Source organism: Lytechinus variegatus, chromosome 2, assembly GCF_018143015.1.
Source record: "Lytechinus variegatus isolate NC3 chromosome 2, Lvar_3.0, whole genome shotgun sequence".
In the NCBI taxonomy this organism is placed as follows: Eukaryota; Metazoa; Echinodermata; class Echinoidea; order Temnopleuroida; family Toxopneustidae; genus Lytechinus; species Lytechinus variegatus.
The window spans coordinates 62,302,353-62,321,856 of record NC_054741.1 but is presented as its reverse complement, the minus strand read 5'-3'; the positions used below and the strand labels follow the sequence as shown (position 1 = coordinate 62,321,856).

Genomic DNA, 19,504 nt, shown 5'->3' with positions numbered 1-19,504 from the left:
TACATGCATAATTTGAAAATGCAAAATCACGCTACTGTACATGTGTTTTTGAAGCACGGTTGTTCTAATTTTGCTGTCGTTATTTTATTTTTTATTTTTTTTTGCTCTAGTTCCATTCAGCTAGTAAGATTCTGTATTGCTGCAGTATCGGCAAGCATGAGGAAATTTAAGAAAATGAACAATTTCTTTTGAAATGCTGAAAAACATGTTTTATTTTTGTGCTTTTCATGTAAAGCTTCACACTATATAGTAATAATAATATTTGATGTCTTTTTTCATGTGATAAGAGAATATACCGCACTCGCCATTGGGGCATTTTCTTGAAATTAGACAATGCTGAATTGAGGCATCTGTAAGGTTAATCAGGGGAGCGTTTCATCAATATTTTCGTCCGACAAGTTGTCAGATCTGACAACTTTCCATGATTTTGATTGGTTGAGAGGCACTGTTCCTATGGTAACTGTCGGATAAAATGGGACTTGTCGGATAAAACGTCCGACAAGTCCTTTCATGAAACGCTCCCCAGGTTAATTTAATATCAAAATACAAACAGTTTGGATGTAGATATTTTTTTTTACCTCATTGGTGTCATAGAATATAAAAAGTGTCCATAGTTTAATAAAAAATGATGGCAAACATAAGTTATAATTTAAAAAGACGACACAAGTGTTTCAATGTTTATATTTATTGTTAATTACAATATTTTGAATGTAATCTCAAATTATTATACAACAGCAAGAATGGTTTTACATTGATATTAATTAATTCACACATTCTGTGAGGAGGATCAACTGAAAATTTGTATTGCTTTGGTAGCAAATTCATTAAAATGAAATACTGAAGCACAGTGGCAAGGAAATGTTTTTTGTATGCGAGAGAAATTAGAACAGTAGCCTATGGAGCAAGGTAATACACAAATACATGCATAATTTGAAAATGCAAAATCACGCTACTGTACATGTGTTTTTGAAGCACGGTTGTTCTAATTTTGCTGTCGTTATTTTATTTTTTATTTTTTTTTGCTCTAGTTCCATTTATTTCATATACCACTGTATGTTGCCTTATTTTGTGTTTTTGAAGCACAGTTGCTCTAGTTCTACTTCTTACACTTTACTACATGTTGACTTAATTTATTGTTTGTAGTATTATTTTTGACCTGTTCACTCAGTTAAAGGGACAATCACACATTCTGTGAGGAGGATCACATGAAAATTTTAATTTTTCAAAAGTTTGTTAATTTCGTAGCCAAGTCATAAAAAATAAGAAATACTGAAGCAAGAACATGTTGTTTGTGACAAAAGAAAACATTGTATGCATTTTCTATTACAATGCAGTAGCCTATGGTGCATTATAATACATATAATCAACTGAAATTTATAAATAAGCATTTTTCATGTGTATCTACTGATAGGTTCTAAAAAGAGGTTGCTAGAATCATGGAATGTCTATGATTTTAAAAGAGATCCCCTCCTCTGCCCTTTCATAGGGCTATCCAAAAATGAACCCCTCCCAACAGTCACAGGCATGGCAGCAACCATCCCATAAGTTCAATGGAAATATGTGTGAGAGGAGGGGGAAGAAAAAATTTGTACGCACGATCAACCCTGTGTCAATCGCGTGGGAGTGCAGTCGGTAAGTCACTAAGCCAAGCTATACAGTCAAATCTATATAGAAATTTGGTGTGTACAATTTAGGCCCTATAGATAATTATATAGAGGCCGATTGCACAATAGCCGAGAGTCGCGGGACTTGGTTCATAAAACGCTTGACTAATATGTGTGTGTGTGTGTGTTGATCATTCAGGGGCCTTTTAAGCTGGTTAGTTGTTTTACAAACTTATTTTCCAATAAAATGTTCAAAGAAGGAAAAAAAAAAAAACGAATACCTGTTTCCGCTTCTCCTATATGAAGAGGGCGTCACTGATCTGGACCTACTTCTTGACCTGGAGCGCAACCTTGATTGTGACCTGGAATGAGAACATTGACAACTTTTAATAGCTTGAAAAATCAAATTACCACCAACTTGGGAACTGGTTCTTTCCATTAGTCATCCCATGACTGGAAAATTGTTCTTCCTAAAAGAAGTTTACTAATGTTATGTGAAATTACAAATCCCTATTTGGCTACATTTGTACAACCTTTCATTCACAGGCTCTCATGCTTTGTATGACAAAACTTTCGCGCATGTTTTACCAGTTCCTTTAAGCAACCTGCATGTTTAAACAGGGATGCCAGTGGGCTTTAATGAAAAAGTAGGAAAATGCCCAAAATTTGCCACATTAAATTAGTGGCCCAATTGTAGGAAATTACCTGAAATATTATCAGATTGCCTGAAATCAGGCAATTGCCTGAAAACTGGTATCCCTGTTTAAAGTATTTTTTTTTCTTCGTGACATTCGCTTTTAAAATTCATCGACCACATGTCACTCGCGTGGGAGTCCAGTCAGTCCGCCACTAAGCCAGGCTATACGGTCCAATCTAGGAATTTGATGTGTATAGACATATAGGTGCCGATTGCACAATAGCCAAGAGTCGCGGGACTTGGTTCATAAAACGCTTTACTAATGTGTGTGTGTTGATCATTCAGGGGCCTCTTTATGCTGGTTAGTCGTTTTACAAAATTATTTTCCACTAAAATTTTCAAACAAGGAAAAATAACGAATACCTGTTTCTGTTTCTCCTATACGACGAGCGCGTCACTGATCTAGACCTACTTCTTGACCTGGAGCGCAACCTTGATCGTGACCTGGAATGAGAACATTGACAACTTTTAATAGTCATTAGTCATCCCATGACTGGAAAATTGTTCTTCCTAAAAGAAGTTTGCTAGACAAGTTTGTAGGAATCAAGTTTACTAATGTTATGTGAAATTACAAATCCTTATTTGGCTACATTTGTACAACCTTTCATTAACAGGCTCTCATGCTTTGTATAACAAAACTTTTGCATATGTTTTACCAGTTACTTTAAGCAACCTGCATGTTTAAAGTATTTGTTTTCTTCATGACATTCGCTTTTAAAATTCATTGACCACATGTAACTTGCGTGGGAGTCCAGTCTGTCCGCCGCTAAACCAGGCTATACGGTCCAATCTAGGAATTTGGTGTGTATAGACATATAGGTGCCGATTGCACAATAGCCGAGAGTCGCGGGACTTGGTTCATAAAACGCTTTACTAATGTGTGTGTGTTGATCATTCAGGGGCCTCTTTATGCTGGTTAGTCGTTTTACAAAATTATTTTCCACTAAAATTTTCAAACAAGGAAAAAAACGAATACCTGTTTCTGTTCCTCCTATACGACGAGCGCGTCACTGATCTAGACCTACTTCTTGACCTGGAGCGCAACCTTGATCGTGACCTGGAATGAGAACATTGACAACTTTTAATAGTCATTAGTCATCCCATGACTGGAAAATTGTTCTTCCTAAAAGAAGTTTGCTAGACAAGTTTGTAGGAATCAAGTTTACTAGTGTTATGTGAAATTACAAATCCTTATTTGGCTACATTTGTACAACCTTTCTGCCATTCCTTTCTTGATTTTTTCACCTCTACATGAAAAAAAAAAATTCATATTCTCACATTCATTAACAGGCTCTCATGCTTTGTATGACATAACTTTTTCATATGTTTTACCAGTTCCTCTAAGTGACCTGCATGTTTAAAAAAGTATTTTCTTTTTCCTTCATGACATTCGCTTTTCAAATTCATCGATCCCTTGTCACTCGCGTGGGAGTCCAGTCTGTCCGCCGCTAAACCAGGCTATATGGTCCTATCTAGGAATTTGGTGTTTAGAGATATATAGGCGCCGATTGCACAATAGCCGAGACTCGCGGGACTTGGTTCATAAAACGCTTCACTCATGTGTGTGTGTTGATCATTCAGGGGCCTCTTTATACTGGTTAGTTGTTTTACAAAATTATTTTCCAATAAAATTTTCAAACAAGGAAAAATAATGAATAACTGTTTCTTCTTCCTAAAAGAAGTTTGCTAGACAAGTTTGTAGGAATCAAGTTTACTAGTGTTATGTGAAATTACAAATCCTTATTTGGCTACATTTGTACAACCTTTCTGCCATTCCTTTCTTGATTTTTTCACCTCTACATGAAAAAAAAAAATTCATATTCTCACATTCATTAACAGGCTCTCATGCTTTGTATGACATAACTTTTTCATATGTTTTACCAGTTCCTCTAAGTGACCTGCATGTTTAAAAAAGTATTTTCTTTTTCCTTCATGACATTCGCTTTTCAAATTCATCGATCCCTTGTCACTCGCGTGGGAGTCCAGTCTGTCCGCCGCTAAACCAGGCTATACGGTCCTATCTAGGAATTTGGTGTTTAGAGATATATAGGCGCCGATTGCACAATAGCCGAGACTCGCGGGACTTGGTTCATAAAACGCTTCACTCATGTGTGTGTGTTGATCATTCAGGGGCCTCTTTATACTGGTTAGTTGTTTTACAAAATTATTTTCCAATAAAATTTTCAAACAAGGAAAAATAATGAATACCTGTTTCCGCTTCTCCTATACGAAGAGTGTGTCACTGATCTAGACCTACTTCTTGACCTAAAATGCAACCTTGATCGTGACCTGGAATGAGAACATTGACAACTTTTAATAGTTTGAAAAATCAAATTACCACCAACTCAGAGTCGGCATTCGGATGGGTCTTCCAATGTGTTTTGCTCAATACTAACATAAGATGCCGTGTGCTGCTTGAAACTCTACACCATTTTGCAAGTAAAACTATTTTATTGATAATAAATGGTAACATCTGTGGAAAATCAAATCTGCTTTATAGGTATGGTTAAATTTTAAGATAGATCTGTTGGAAGATCAAATTCACTTATGAAGATCTTGCTGAAATACATAATTTAATTGACATTAGGTTTCTGACACCTTTGTTTGTCTACATGTGCAAGCAATAGATAATGGACGCAGAATGCATAATGCCAACTAACAGCAAATGGCAAAATCAAATTCTGTATGTTTCAACCATGAAAATCTCAGATATGACAAACCTTGTGTGATTAATGGTCTATGGTCTAATAACATTAATTTATTGATGTGAAAACACATGTTGATTTTCTAAAAAAGCATTATCTTATTATGAACTCCAAGGACCCACATACCTGTCTCTTCTCCTGTGTGGTGGTGAAGGACTCCTTGAGTCAGAGGAATGTTGCAAGTTGTCAATATTATAATAAAGCAAGGTTTTGTCTGCATCTGTCGACCTGCCTATGTGTTTCCCTTTGATTTTTGATCAAGTTGGAAAAAAAATGACAACAACAACATGCATAGCTTTGCATGTACCTATCCACACACACAGTTTTGTCATAAACCCTGAGTGTAACCTTACACATACCAGTCTCTTCGTGGTGAAGGACTCCTTGAGCCAGAGGAATTATACCTGGATCTGCCTCTGAAAAGAATAAAAAATACTGAGCAAATTATCATGGTAACACCCTGTTTGGGTGGGTGGGTGACCCAATCCGCAGCATCATCCCCCTACTTTACCCCATCGAATTGGAGATTTTGGTATCACTGGAAAGCTGATATTTTTCTCATAATCCCTGTGAAATTTTATGCCTGAAATGTATTTTGATTAGAAGATATGAACAAAATAACTGCTATTTATTGAGAAATGTGGTTAACCACAGCGGAAGTAATGTAATTTTGAATGGAGCATTTTCATACACATTTTTGCATCTAACTTCCAAACGGAGCGATTTTGATGAAACTTGAGAGAATAAAGCTATTTTAGTGTAGCTCTTAACCTAGGTTAGAAAATTTCCTACAGTAAAAATTGGGTCTCGTGCCTTTAATATCTTGTTAACACTTCAAAACTCGCATACCTGTCTCTTCTCCTATGTGATGAAGGACTCTTTGATCCACGAGGAGGACTCCTTGAGCCAGATGAAAGTCTATCTCTGAAAAGAAACAAGGACTTCAGTAAAATAAAATGATAATTAATATCCAGAGATATCTTGGCCAATATTTATATAATATTGGATGGCTTTGAGTGTGATACGAGAATATACCGCACAAGCCATGAAAATACCGAACGAGTCCGCAAAGACCAACAAAGACAAAAATAAATTGAAGTACAGGCAAAAATCAATGATATGAAAACAAAACAGTAAAATATTACATTTTTGCATAATATTGATTGTTTTTTTAACTCTTGGTTTATTTTTGACTCTGTTTGCTGATTTATTCCATCATTAATTTTGACTCCTTCATGGCGTTTCATAACCACGTGCAAAATGAATAGTGAATTCCTGCGCAGGGTAATTTTTGTGTCCTTTACAAAAGTGGGCATTACTCACTGAAGCATGCGTTTTTTTCAGAATTTTTGGTGTCATAATGATAGTTAAGGATATGAGCTTTATATAAATATAAACATTTTACCCAAGAATCTTATTACCTTTATTTGGTAGCCATTTCAAAAGTGTATAGTTCTTTTTGGGATGCACTGTATATATATATATAATAAAAAGTTATGTCCAAAAGCACCTAAAAGTGGCATTTGTACTCTACATATGAATCAATATTCGACCTTTAGGGTCATTCACAACTAGTTCAATGCCAGTTTTGAATTCTGTGGGACATACAAGCTTTGGAATGTTTTTTTGTTTGTTTTGTTTTGTTTTCCCTACCCTGAAGTACATGAGTGGGGATTTAATGATCTAAACTAGATTTTGTGCATTAATCCCTACTGGAAAATTTAGGATATAATGCAAAAGTGTTTCAATATTTGTCACATGCCTCTACCTGTTTACAGTAATAACTCATTTGTACTATTAATTTAGGTTATAAAGGCATTAATAGGTGATGTGATCAAATGAATTCAGTAATTTGTCAGATGTGTTGATTTTGAGATATAGCCAGTTACAGTGTTCAAATCCCTTTGTATTTTGTTATTTTCAGCTGCACTAAATTGGCCATACCATTACAACAGTAACTCAAATAATTTTAGTTGGGTTTACAGCAAAATCCAGCTCTAAATATGCTTATTATAACTTAAGACAATGGAAAAAAATTAAATTTGAGGTAAACTTAAGGCTACAGGACCTTTTGACATAGGAGATTTGGTCGTTCATCGTAACTTGCGAGTCCTAATCGGCTATAGTGAAATTTGTAAAGATTTTAAATCAGGTGTGATGCTGAATCCAAATATCCAGTTACAATTTTGTGGGTCTTGTGGTTCTTCAATTATGATGTAAAAAGAGTTGAAATGGACCATCTTCATAAAATGACACATAACTGAAAAACCACAATACATTAAGAAATTATTTAAAGTGTACAAAATGTACGACTTGTATTCCATGACCAAGAAAAGCATTCAGGGTTTATTTGTCATTAATCTCCTATTCTAAACCATGAAAATTATCTTTTTGTAGCTGCGCTACAAAGAAAGCATCCTGTACCCTTAAGGGAATCTCTTAACCATGATTAAGTTAAAGGAAGCACATAGTTTAAGGGACTCATGGCGAGTGTTTTATTACACAAGTGTTAATGGTGAAAATGGCCACAGGACAAAAGTTCCTTCTAAGTCAGCAATATTTAATTCTCCATTTTCAGTGCCACAAAAATCTTCTTAATGTGTGTAATTATGGAAGTTATATCTCACTATGATAAATGCTTTTTCCTGACCCCCCCCCCCCCCACTATACTTCATGATCAATTTTGCCAAAACTGGTTTATGTCATTAAGAGACAATGCCGACGAACTGTTCAATACAGTTAGAGGAAGGGTAGTAAACAAAATCCAGCAGTCATATCACATGTATCACATTTTTAAGTATAATAAATTGTTTCTTCCATTACAAAATATTTTTGCAAGCAGGTCTTTTTATTTTGTTCACTAGTACCACATAAAATACTCCTGGCATTGCATGTCATCGTTAGATTTGCGATAGTATATTTAATTAGTTAATGCTAGAGTTCCATGTAATTATCTCCCAAAGAATTTAAAAGGTGGGTGATCCGTTCCACAGCATCATCCCCCACTTTACCGTATTGCATATATGGAGATTTTGGAACCACATGAATGTTAATATTTTCTCCTTGATCCCTTTAGATATGAACAAAATATTATAGAGGGCTAGAGGATTAAAAAATTAATAAAAAAAATTAAAGAAATCTTTCATATACATGCACATCTGACATTGCACCATTCTTGGTGTCCTCATACTCTGTGACTGAAGTACATGTATGAATACAGAGTTTCAAAGATGATGTTCAACTATGTGATTGTTTGGCAGAAGTGCATGACCACAGGAAAGATGCAATAGTATTATTATAAAGTCCTGATATTTGAAATCATATGCCAAGATAAGATTTTGAGACGAATGAAAGAGAGCAGGCACCAAAAGTCAATATATATATTTTGAAAACCTGCTCAAAGTGGCATTGTATTGTGTGCAGGTGCTAAAAATTGCTAAAAAATGTTTGATATTGCACAGAGTTTCAAAAACTTTCTCATAGATGCACCAAGTTTCTCTAAATTACATTAAGTTGTGCAAACTTTTCCAAAGTTTCCTGAAAATGTGCTAAGTTGCACAAAATTGCTGGAAATGGCGCAAAGTTGTACAAAATTGCCTGAAATGGTGCAAAGTTGCGCAAAATTGCCCGAAATGGCGCAAAATTGCACAAAAATGCCGGAAAATGGCGCGAAGTTGCGTAAAATTGCTGGACATGGCGCAAAGTTGCGCAAAATTGCCGGAAGTTGCGGAAAATTGTCAGAAATGGGCACAAAATTGCCGGAAGTTGCGGAAAATTGCCAGAAATGGGCGCAAAATTGCCGGAAATGGCGCAAGGTTGCGCAAAATTGCCGGAAGTTGCGGAAAATTGCCAGAAATGGGCGCAAAATTGCCGGAAATGGCGCAAAGTTGCCCAAGCAAATGCAAAGTTGCCTAAACTTGCATGTCAACTTTGCATAATGTTGCGCAATCTTTGTCAATTTAAGGCAACTTCTGTCAATTTCCATTGTGACATGGGGCCTAAGACAAGAGTCCAGACCTAAGTTAAAAAGGGGCGTGGTGCCGTGCATGGCCAGTCCGCTACTCTGAACAGCATGGTAATTGTTTTTTCTAACCATCACAACCTTAGATTATACAGGGTAAAATACATTTATTTTCAAGTAAAAACCAAACTCCACATTTTGAACATGAGTAACCACACTTGCCTTGTCCTTGCTGGCGGAACCGCATCCATATTCCGGTATTGCTAACACAACGAGTTGCGAACTGCACTCGGCGTGAAACATCCCGAAAATAGCATGCACAGTGGAGTATCAGGATGGTGATCGGGGTCGTAGTGTCCAATAAACAGCAAACTGGGAGGGACAGTTTAAGCTGCAGTAATTAAATCCAATGAAAACTCGCTATCACAGTATCAGGATGGTGATCGGGGTCGTAGTGTCCAATACACAGCGAACTGGGAGAGACAGTTTAAGCTGAATGCAGTACTGATCCAATGAATTAAAATCATTTTTACAGTATCAGGATGGTGATCGGGGTCTTGAGTGTCCAATAGATAGCAAACTGGGAGGGACAGTTTAAGCTGCAGTAATTAAATCCAATGAAAAATGGCTATCACAGTATCAGGATGGTGATCGGGGTCGTAGTGTCCAATAAACAGCGAACTGGGAGAGACAGTTTAAGCTGAATGCAGTACTGATCCAATGAATTAAAGTCATTTTTACAGTATCAGGATGGTGATCGGGGTCTTGGTGTCCAATTAACAGTGAACTGGGAGGGACAGTTTAAGCTGCAGTAATTAAATCCAATTAAAAATGGCTATCACAGTATCAGGATGGTGATCGGGGTCGTAGTGTCCAATACACAGCGAATTGACAGCCCCAGCTCTTGAAATTAAATCCACTGAAAAATCGCTATCGCAGTATCAGGATGGTGGTCGGGGTCGTAGTGTCCAATAAACAGTGAACTGGGAGGGACAGTTTAAGCTGAATGCAGTACTGATCCAATGAATTAAAATTTGCTATTACAGTATCAGGATGGTGATCAGGGTCATAGATAATCGTCCATTCATCCTGTTGTCCAGTTCAGAATTCCTTGGAGAATCTTTCATTTGCAGTTTTGTGATATTAAAATTAGGAAAAACAACCTGAATACAGTGATAGCGAACCTGTGAAGATCGTTTCAATTACTACATGTGTTTCTCGCAAATAACGTCCTTTATTTTGGTGGCCCAGTGTACTATTACGTCTGCTCGTACGTACATGCTCAGGATATATGTCCTCAACCGACAAATCAGAGAATGGCTAATGTGCTGTCTTTAATGGGACATTTCTGGCCTCGTGGAGAGCGACCATTCCCCCTCCCCCCCCCCCCCCCCGAGTTTACCCGTTGAATATCAGGATATCTTTTCCCAGCTTCAGCTTGAAACCACTTTTCATGTTTCAGTATAGTCATTTGATTCAGCATGTATCACAAGTGATATGGGTGTGCGTTGTCGTATAGTGGGCCACCCATTTGCAGATGATTTCCTACTCCTGTGGGAGGGGCAAGGGCATGAGACCGAACGTCAAACCAACATCAACATTTCCTCTAATAACCATTTGAACCAATAATCACTTCGTCTAAATGCCAGTTCGTATATGACCATTTTGTCTATTAACCAGTTGGTCTAATGCCCATTTTCTTTTCAATCATTTTGCTAAAGCCCAATTGATTGATTGATTGATTTTTATTCTTCTTCATTTCACACAAATTTACAAAGTAGGAACAAATCAGAATATGAATAAATGAAATGAAAAAAAGGGAGCTCACTGGAAAGCATCGCTTGTTTATGTGAGTCCCTTGAAATAAATACCTGATTAAAATTCATCAAAAACAACTAGAAATTAATAATGTTCAATAGAAAAATACTAACGGGGTAAAGCTTCGTAAGTTTTATGCAGTATATTACACTTAATACAATCCTTACTACATGATCATACCCATGGCATACAAGAAAATATACAAAACAACGATTCTAATAGTGTTTATAAAATAAATAAGACAAGACGAAATAATAACAAGAAAGAAAAAACAGTGTACACAGAGGACAAGACTAGACAAAACAGTACAGAAAGAAATCACACACACAAAACAGAAAACAATCCAAATGACAAAAACACAAGAAAACTGCACAATAAAAAATAAAGAGAAGACAAAAGTGTCTTATCCTATTAGACCAAATGGTTTATGGACTATAGTAAATGGTTTATGGACTATAGTAAATGGCTATTGGACCAACTGGTTATTAGACAAAATGGTGAGTGGACAAACTGGCAATTACATGTAGACCATGTGGATAATGGACGAATTGATGATAGACAAAATGATAGCAGACGAGTTGGTAATTAGACAAATTGGTGTTAGACCAATTGGAAATATACCAAAAGGTTGACCCAAAGTCAAACCATGACAATTCTGTCGTTCACACTGATGTGGCACTTATCCTCCCCCCCCACCCTCTCGACCTCTCTTTTGGGGATCTTTACAGGGGGACCTTTTTTGTACCCCACTAAAGATGTATAATGATAGTCATCATTTTCTTATAGAAATAAAAGCAAAAATCAGTGAGGAATTAGCAGGAGACTGCTATTATTGACTTTATTGTATGGTGACCTCCTATACAAAGTTATTCAGGTGGCATCTTTCTAACTCTCGATAACTGGTGTTCTCTAGATTGATGCATGAGTATGCGAAAGATAGAACTACTGGGCAATTCCATAAAATGATCAATCTGTTTTTACGTCCGACCCCCATTTTTCTCATGATACTTCACTTCATAAACTTACTAAATCATGGCCCTTTGAGAATATTACAGACTGTCAAAAAAACAAGATATCAGAGACAGAGAATTTCATAAAGGTCCCGCATATAGGGGTTGGACATACTTCAACTTATTTTATGGAATTTCCCTACTTTAAATTTGTGCAAGGGAATTCTTGGTTTTAGGTCATATATCATTTAAGATATGGCTTTCAGGGAGTATACAGTAAGTAGATACATTGGTAGATCCAGGGGCCCGTATTCTGAAGTCGGGTTTAACTTAAACTCAGGTTTAAAGTTGTGGTTTAAGTATGGATAGCCAATTGTTACATAAATCACTTACAGAAAAGATATATCTTATTTCAGCCCATTTGGCTCTCAAGTCATTCACAATTGTCTAGGAAGTATAAAAAGATGAATGTCTTCACCAACGAGTCAGGAAAGAGCACAGTTAACATAAAAAACATACAACTTAATAAAAATTTTGACACTCTTGGCTTCCCATAATTTTAGCACAGAGTTAGACCATGGTCTAAGTTAAACCTGACTTCAGAATACGGGCCAATGTGTTTGGGGACAAACGTTCCCACTCCTAGAGGAAAACATACAAAAATGTAGGCAAAGTACAAAAGAAAAGTGTGTGAACGTAAATGTTGGGCCATGATTTCGAGGTTGAAATTGTCATTGTCTTTGTTGACTGAAAGTTTATTCAATTTAAATCAGAATTTAACATTGGTAATGAATTAGGACCTTTGTGAAATTAGAAGATATTTGAATTATCAGCAATAGAAAAAACAAAAAAGGCTCTGTATGTAATGTGTTTAGATGAGGAATAAAAGTAGTCCTAAAATGGGGCCCTCTGGCACACTTCATTAAAGTAGAAGAGTGTCTGAAATAGGTCCATATGATAAATATGTACTGTATTTTGATGAGTAGACCTACTCTAGAGAGCAATACCAATAATTTCACGATGGCTTAATTAGAAAAGTAAAATGTTTTTATGATTTGCCTTGTTCAAGTAGAAGAATATTCCTCTTCTGTGTCCTTCATTTAAAATGATATCTCTAATTTTTGTCATTATTTTTTTATTTAAAGCTGAGTTCTATTAAATATATTTTTTCTTGAAATAAGTATATCATATCAATGAATATACAGTGGTGCTAAAAAGTTAATGAACCCCACCAGAAAATGAACACATTTTAAAGTATTCAGGCTCTGCCATGTGTTAGACGTTTAATTGTGAAGTCAGTTGATAAAATATTACATTCAATATTAAAGTTTGTTTCTCTGGACTCTTGGGAAAATTTAGTGCAGTCTACATTCAACACTAAGCATAAAAGTTTCAGTTTAGTTTATTTCACTTCCATTTTCTGATAATAAACATAACAAACATATATATACATATGTATGAATGTACAAAACAGAATAAGTGTTATAAAAATACTTCAAAATTAATTAACAAATTCATAGCAAATAGATGGAATATATAGAATTCTTTTTGTTCCAGATACATTTTGATGATTAGACAAATTATAGATTACAGTTAGCATGTGAAAATGAAAATGAGGGACTTATTAAAAAGCGAAGCTTGTAATTGTAAATCATTTTCTGGTGGGATTTACTAACTTTTTAACACCATTGCATTACATTTAAGTTAATTATAGACCATTATTGATCAGAGTTTTTGACAATGCGAAGTAAAGTAATGTACAGTTTTGATTAGTCACCTTTTTGAAAATGGCCTCGACTCAAGTTGTTTTGAGATTAGATCTGGTTGACACCATGAAATAAAGAGTGGTTAGAAATATTGGTTACAGTTATATCAAGCAGGTAAATTATTTCTTTTTGGACCAAATACTTGTAAAATCTGAATTGGTTTGTCATTTTATTTGCGATACTTCTTATCTGTTATTTATTGTCAGATTGATGGCATATATGTATTTTGTAAATACAGTCATATTTTTTGTATTAATATCAATAAACCTTTTGTTATTCAAGGATTCTTTAGTTTGTTTCTCTTGTGTGTTATTCTACATACAAGGAAATCTTTCTTGTTGCATTAAAAAAATTTATGTCATGTTATAATTTTGCTAGATTCACAAAACAGATATAAACCCCTCAAAAAAGTTCTCAAACTCAAGTTTGAAGTATAAAAAGTGATATTGGTATATCATTTGGAAAGCTTCATTATTCCTCTTTACAATGATTTGTCATTTGTTGTGATCATAATAATCATGAAATGTGCAATTACCCTGAATAAAGGGAAAAGTCAGAAGTGAAATGTTGCAAAATAAATTGTTTTCTAACCATTAATTAATAATTCTGCCCAGTAAGCAAGTGACAGTGATTGTTTGGGTGCGTATGCATCCCTATGGAACGGTCTTGCGTGCATGATGCAGCTAGCGCGGCCTCCGCCGGGGGAGCTCTGCGGCCGCTTTTCACCAAAATTGCAGCTCATTCAATGCGATCGGAGCGGCGTAACGAAAAATATGCGAAGCTTTGGAGCGGATTTCTCTCTTCTTTTTTATCGATAAGAAGAAAATGCTATGCCTTGGAGCGGCTTTCTTTGTTCTTTTTCTCAACAAGGCAAAAATGCTATGCCTTGGAACGGAAATTTGAGTGTGAAAATGGGGGTCCCCTCCGCGGCACATACCCACTATGCATTATATACTGAGTGCCCCCCCCCCCCCCCCCGGGAAATTGATTACCCTTCAAACTTGAGTTGCAGAGCTTTTTGAGGGGTTTATATAAATGAGGGAATCAATGAAGTCCTGAGTGAGATATTAAGTGACCCACTATTTGTTTCTTTTATATTACATATTTTAATGTTTTCCCCATTGCGATGTGAAATAACTTACAGTTTGATTCCTCCCTGAACATGTGGAATTGCCATATTTGCGACCTTTTGGTGATTCCATGAAGACTCTCGTAGATGTCAAATCTGCAAAACTTAAAAAAAAAAAGTTAACTCGGGTCATAAAATACAAAAGAAATAGTGGGTATAATGACAGTAGTGAGTATTGTCGGTATAGTGGGTATATTGACAGTTGTTAAACTGCAGGGCACCTTTGGAAAGCTGTTTGTATAATTGAACAGGCCTACCCTGCACTATAAAATAAAGAAAACAAATAAATAAAATAAAAAATAAAAATAAATAAATACATGAATGAATGAATGAATGAATGAATAAATGAATAAATAAATAAGAAAAATAAGTAAATAGATAAATAAATGAATGAATGAATGAATGTATGAATGAATGAAAGAAAGAATGAATAAATAAATAAATGACATTGGTTCCATCATTTGGATAACACCCGAAAATAAGCAGAACTTTATGAGAATTTGTAGCTTTTGTTTTGTAATCCGATTTTGATGAAATTTTCTGTAATCTGCTTGCTGGATTTTTGTTTCATAATGTATTTCAAATCAACTTTTGATGACATGATTGGGATGGACATGACCTTTAATTTATCCTTTCCACAGATAGGCCTTTAATTATGTATGTTTGAAAATGTATTAACAATCTGGTATAATGAAGGGAATGAATCTGGACTTGCGGTCTGGTAGCTAGGCTCGTTGCGAAGATGAAAAAAGATCATATTCATATTAAAAGATTATACAATCATGTAGATATTGCTTTGCAGAAAATTGCTGCCAAGTCTCTTGTGCCAGATACAGATTTTTCAACCCTACACGATGTTTGAAGTTGAATTATAATACGAGCCAGCAGTAGCGGACTGTGACCTGGAGGACACAAAGCATGGGGGGACACAGCATTGTTCACAGACAATGCAGTGCCCCCCCCCCCCCCCAATGCTTTGTCTCCTCCAGGTCACGGTCCGCTACTGCGAGCCAGGAAGTTTCCCCCTCCCCAGCCCTTGCCCTTATACTCCAAACTCCAAGGCATTGCAAACAAGTGATTAAAAAAGGGGCAGGATAGTAAATTTTGGCTAGTGTGATGTGAATTGAAGAAGCTTTAACTGGAATTAGAATAATTATGTAAGGCCATTGATGTTTCCTTTTCTGTTTTTCTGCTACCCCTGATCTTATTTCTTCTAATTTGATATAAATCATTATCCTTTTTTTTCAAATTCTCATTTTTCTCCTTTCTTCTTATACCTGTTATCATCCCCTTCCTAGTATACTTAACCCATTTCTTACTTTACTCTCTGTTCTTGTTGACTCCTGTATATTCCTCCCCGACCTTCTTTCTTCTTTCCCTCCTATTTTGGGGCGCCTTTTCGCCCCCTTGTCTTCTCTTTCTCTCCATCCTGCTCCTCTAAACATTTTCTACCATCTTCCCAATTTTTTTTTATTTTCCTCATTTCCTCCTTTATCGTACTTTTCAAAAAAAAATCATCTCCTCCTCCACCTTCTCCTTTCCAGTTGGGTTTCCTGTACTTAGACTTTTCCATTCTTCTTTTTCTCCTCCTCCTCCTCCTTTTCTCCTTCCTCCTATCTAGACTTTTCCATGCCGCCCTTTAGACGCCTTTTAACGCATGTCCTGCCGTTCCTATACTCTATAGGCATATCTTTTTTCATTGACCAACCCCGTTCTCCCCTGGGTACAGCGCCTCTTCCCAGGCGCCATTAATTCCAATCCTTTCCAGTTTCCAAGCACCACCAATCATCACATTTATTTGGTAAAAAGGTATCATCTTTTGATAAAGAAGAGAAATATAAAACAATATGGCGTAGCCCCCCCCCCCCCTCCCCCCAAACTTGGGCTGACGTAAATGGGGATTTAAAATGAGATGCCTACATCGAGTCAACGATTCGGGATTTCCCCTTTACCCCGGCATGACTAGAGAGGGCGACAATGACTTTCGCGCATGTTCCAATTTTTCCCGCGACATGCTGATGAGGCTACTATATACTGCATGATGCATGTATAATGCAAATGGGCTATTGTGCGTGCATGATATGATGATCTAACAGTCAGCGGAATACGGTACACAGGTTAACCTGATATTACCGGACAGTTTTGGTGTCAATAATTAGCGTCTATCATTTGTGGAAGGATTATTTGTTATAACCAAGCATGGAAACGTTGGATTTCCCTGATGTTTCACAGGAAGTAAAGGGTGCTATGGTGAGTCTAATTCTCTCATTTTGCTTTTTTGTCAGGAATTTTTCACCAGGCAAGTCAGACTATTCTTGTCCTCCCAACAATAAACATGCCCAAGCCTTGACTTGAGTTGAGTGAGGACTCCATGATTGATGATATTTTTTAAATATTTTGACATAGGCCTAGGCCTACACTTATTCACCATGATCATGGAGCCTTGAACTGCCTCACATATATGTATAAGAGACTCATCATAACAAAGATGGATTTCCCTAGGAAATCCATCTTTGAAGATAGACAGCTGGCAGCCGTCTGTTTCGAGGAGTTTTTTTTACATTTTATTTTTTTATTTCTCGTCGTACACAGACGGCTCGCTATCGTGCAGCCACCATGGCTCTTCAATTTTTGTCTTTAATGAATAGAAAATTTGAAGGTAAACACAACCAAAATGCAAAGTAATGTTCCCTCTTGGCATTAATTGCCAAAAAATGGAGAAAAATTAAGTTAAAACATGTTAAAAGGAACAAAAACAGTGACTTACCTCGGCTGTCGCGCAAATTCACTTGCCCGTTTTATCCAATCTTAAGTACATAAACATATGGCCATTGAGTCCCCTGTACAGATCGCGCTAGAACTTCGGTCTCTGTATTTGGTAACTGAAGTTCACTGTTCTGAAGCCAACGGAGCTGAGTTCAGCTGAACAAGCAACATAACAGAGACCGAAGCTTTTGGTCTACTTTGAAGATAGCCTTTGAGTTTGAGGACTCCATTGCATTGGCATTGCCATTGGTTAAATAAAAAGGTAAAATTTTAAGGTTTCTTGAATAATTCTTGCCAGACCTCATGTAGATCCCTCATCCTCGATCCGTTTGTCAACAAAGCAAATACAATAGCTCTGACCCTTAAACCGCTTTGTTATGACGTACATTTGATTAGCGATGTTACAAAATGCCATTTTGAATATAGACTTAGATCTAGGCCCTATAACAAATACGGTAAAATTTAATATGGTACATGAATAAATCATTATTATTTGCTTTGTTGACAAACACATCGAGGGATCTACTTGAGATCGGTCTGGTAAGAAACCTTAAAATTTTCATCTTTCTATTTTTGGAACCTTCATGTGCATTTAGGCATTTGAAGTTTCAAATATCAATAAAATTCACACTTAATAAACTGATTTCACCCTGTGTAAATATGGATTTCCTAGGGAAATTCATATCCACGTACATGTACATCACTTCATTCACACCTGGGGGGTGGGGGGTTGACTAATATGAAATTCCATCCCCATTTTTGATGAAACCTACTCTTCACAGTATCATCTCTTCAAAACTGTATATAATTTTAAAGTAAGTAGATGTATCAACTTGTAAAATTTTTATATTTAAATTAAAGGTAGGGTCTAAGTGTGGAATTAAACAAATATATTGATTTATGATAGGGGAGACCGGGGTTAGTTGGAACATGGGGTAAGTTGAAACATTGTAATTTTCTTTAATGCCTGTAAAGTAAATTTCTGCAATACTGCCCTCAATTTATTGTTTTTGATACTACAACTGTTGTATTATTAATAACAATAAATTGAGGGCAGTATTGCATAAATTTACTTTACAGGCATTAAAGAAAATTACAATGTTCCAACTTACCCCATGTTCCAACTAACCCTGGTCTCCCCTATATTTTGAAATATAAGATCAATTTTTTTTGGGGGGGGCATTTAATTTAGAGTACATTTATATGTCACAGTCACATTCACTTATATAAGTCCCTCTTAGGATGAACCAATATCTGCATCTGGGTAGTAGTACCTCAGTTCCCCCCCTTCTCTAAAAATGAAAAGAAAAAAAGTATTTGAATGGAGTGCAATTTTACTGCCATGACTGCCCTTGTTTTCCACTTCAAAAGTAATAAAAACATTATTAAGTGACAATTAATCGATGATTATTTCCAAAGAAAATAAATGATTATTTTTTATTATTTTGGGGTATAAATATTTCTTTTTAATGTTTCCTTTGATGACGCCCCCGAATGATAAATAAAACCTAACTGATCGGTAACAGACTGCAAATTAACGAGCACGCAGAAGTTTGGTACCATTCGAAAGCAGAGAGTTCCCCGAGTTCAAAAACGATTGAACACTTATTGTAACAGTAATACCCCCTAACTTTTGAGTAAAACGCAACCAAATCGACCCTAAAAAATACCACTAAATTTCTTCTAGAATGATGCATGAAATAGATCGAAAATTATTGGAAAAAAACAAATTTTTACATAAAAATGTCAGAAATATTCTTACCTTCATTGAAGCTAACCTTGCTTGTACAATTCAAAACTCGTCACAAATGACCCTGGAAGTGGAAGCTGTACAACCTGGAAGTGCTTCTGCGGAGAGGCAGGCGAAGCTCGAAACACAGAATTGCAATGCTCGTTCACTGAAATAATGCACTCATAAAACCTCATTTTTTGTATAAGATGACTTTATTAATTCAATAAACATCTAGATGTATTTTCTACGGGTAAGTGACATAAAACAAACAAAACAATATTTGACTCACATGACTTGACATTGAACAGAGGCATACATTGTGTGTTGTCAGAATAGGACCCCCGGAAATCACAGAAAACACGTTTTTTCTCAAAAT

General features: G+C 36.0%; 1 protein-coding gene and 1 long non-coding RNA gene across 5 annotated transcripts in view; one reads left to right on the top strand and one right to left on the bottom strand.

Moving 5' to 3' along the window:
• Positions 1 to 511: 511 nt before the first annotated feature.
• Positions 512 to 9,966, bottom strand: LOC121408569. Of its 3 annotated transcripts, XR_005969056.1 has the most exons (5): positions 5,856 to 9,966; positions 5,366 to 5,422; positions 4,510 to 4,590; positions 2,665 to 3,358; positions 512 to 1,966 (listed from the first exon to the last, which is right to left on the bottom strand). It is a non-coding gene; the product is annotated as an uncharacterized LOC121408569 (long non-coding RNA). The 3 variants fall into 3 exon arrangements; XR_005969057.1 differs by having other exon boundaries at positions 2,665 to 2,745; positions 3,278 to 3,358; positions 4,510 to 9,966; XR_005969055.1 differs by having other exon boundaries at positions 4,510 to 9,966.
• Positions 9,967 to 16,717: 6,751 nt separating this feature from the next.
• Positions 16,718 to 19,504, top strand: part of LOC121408568 (FACT complex subunit SSRP1-like) — a 45,439-nt gene continuing 42,652 nt past the window's right edge. For both annotated transcript variants that reach the window (XM_041600082.1, XM_041600081.1), the window contains exon 1: positions 16,718 to 16,880. In XM_041600082.1, the coding sequence (XP_041456016.1) occupies positions 16,830 to 16,880 (51 nt within the window). In that variant the 5' untranslated portion in view covers positions 16,718 to 16,829. The remainder of the gene's footprint in view (positions 16,881 to 19,504) is intronic.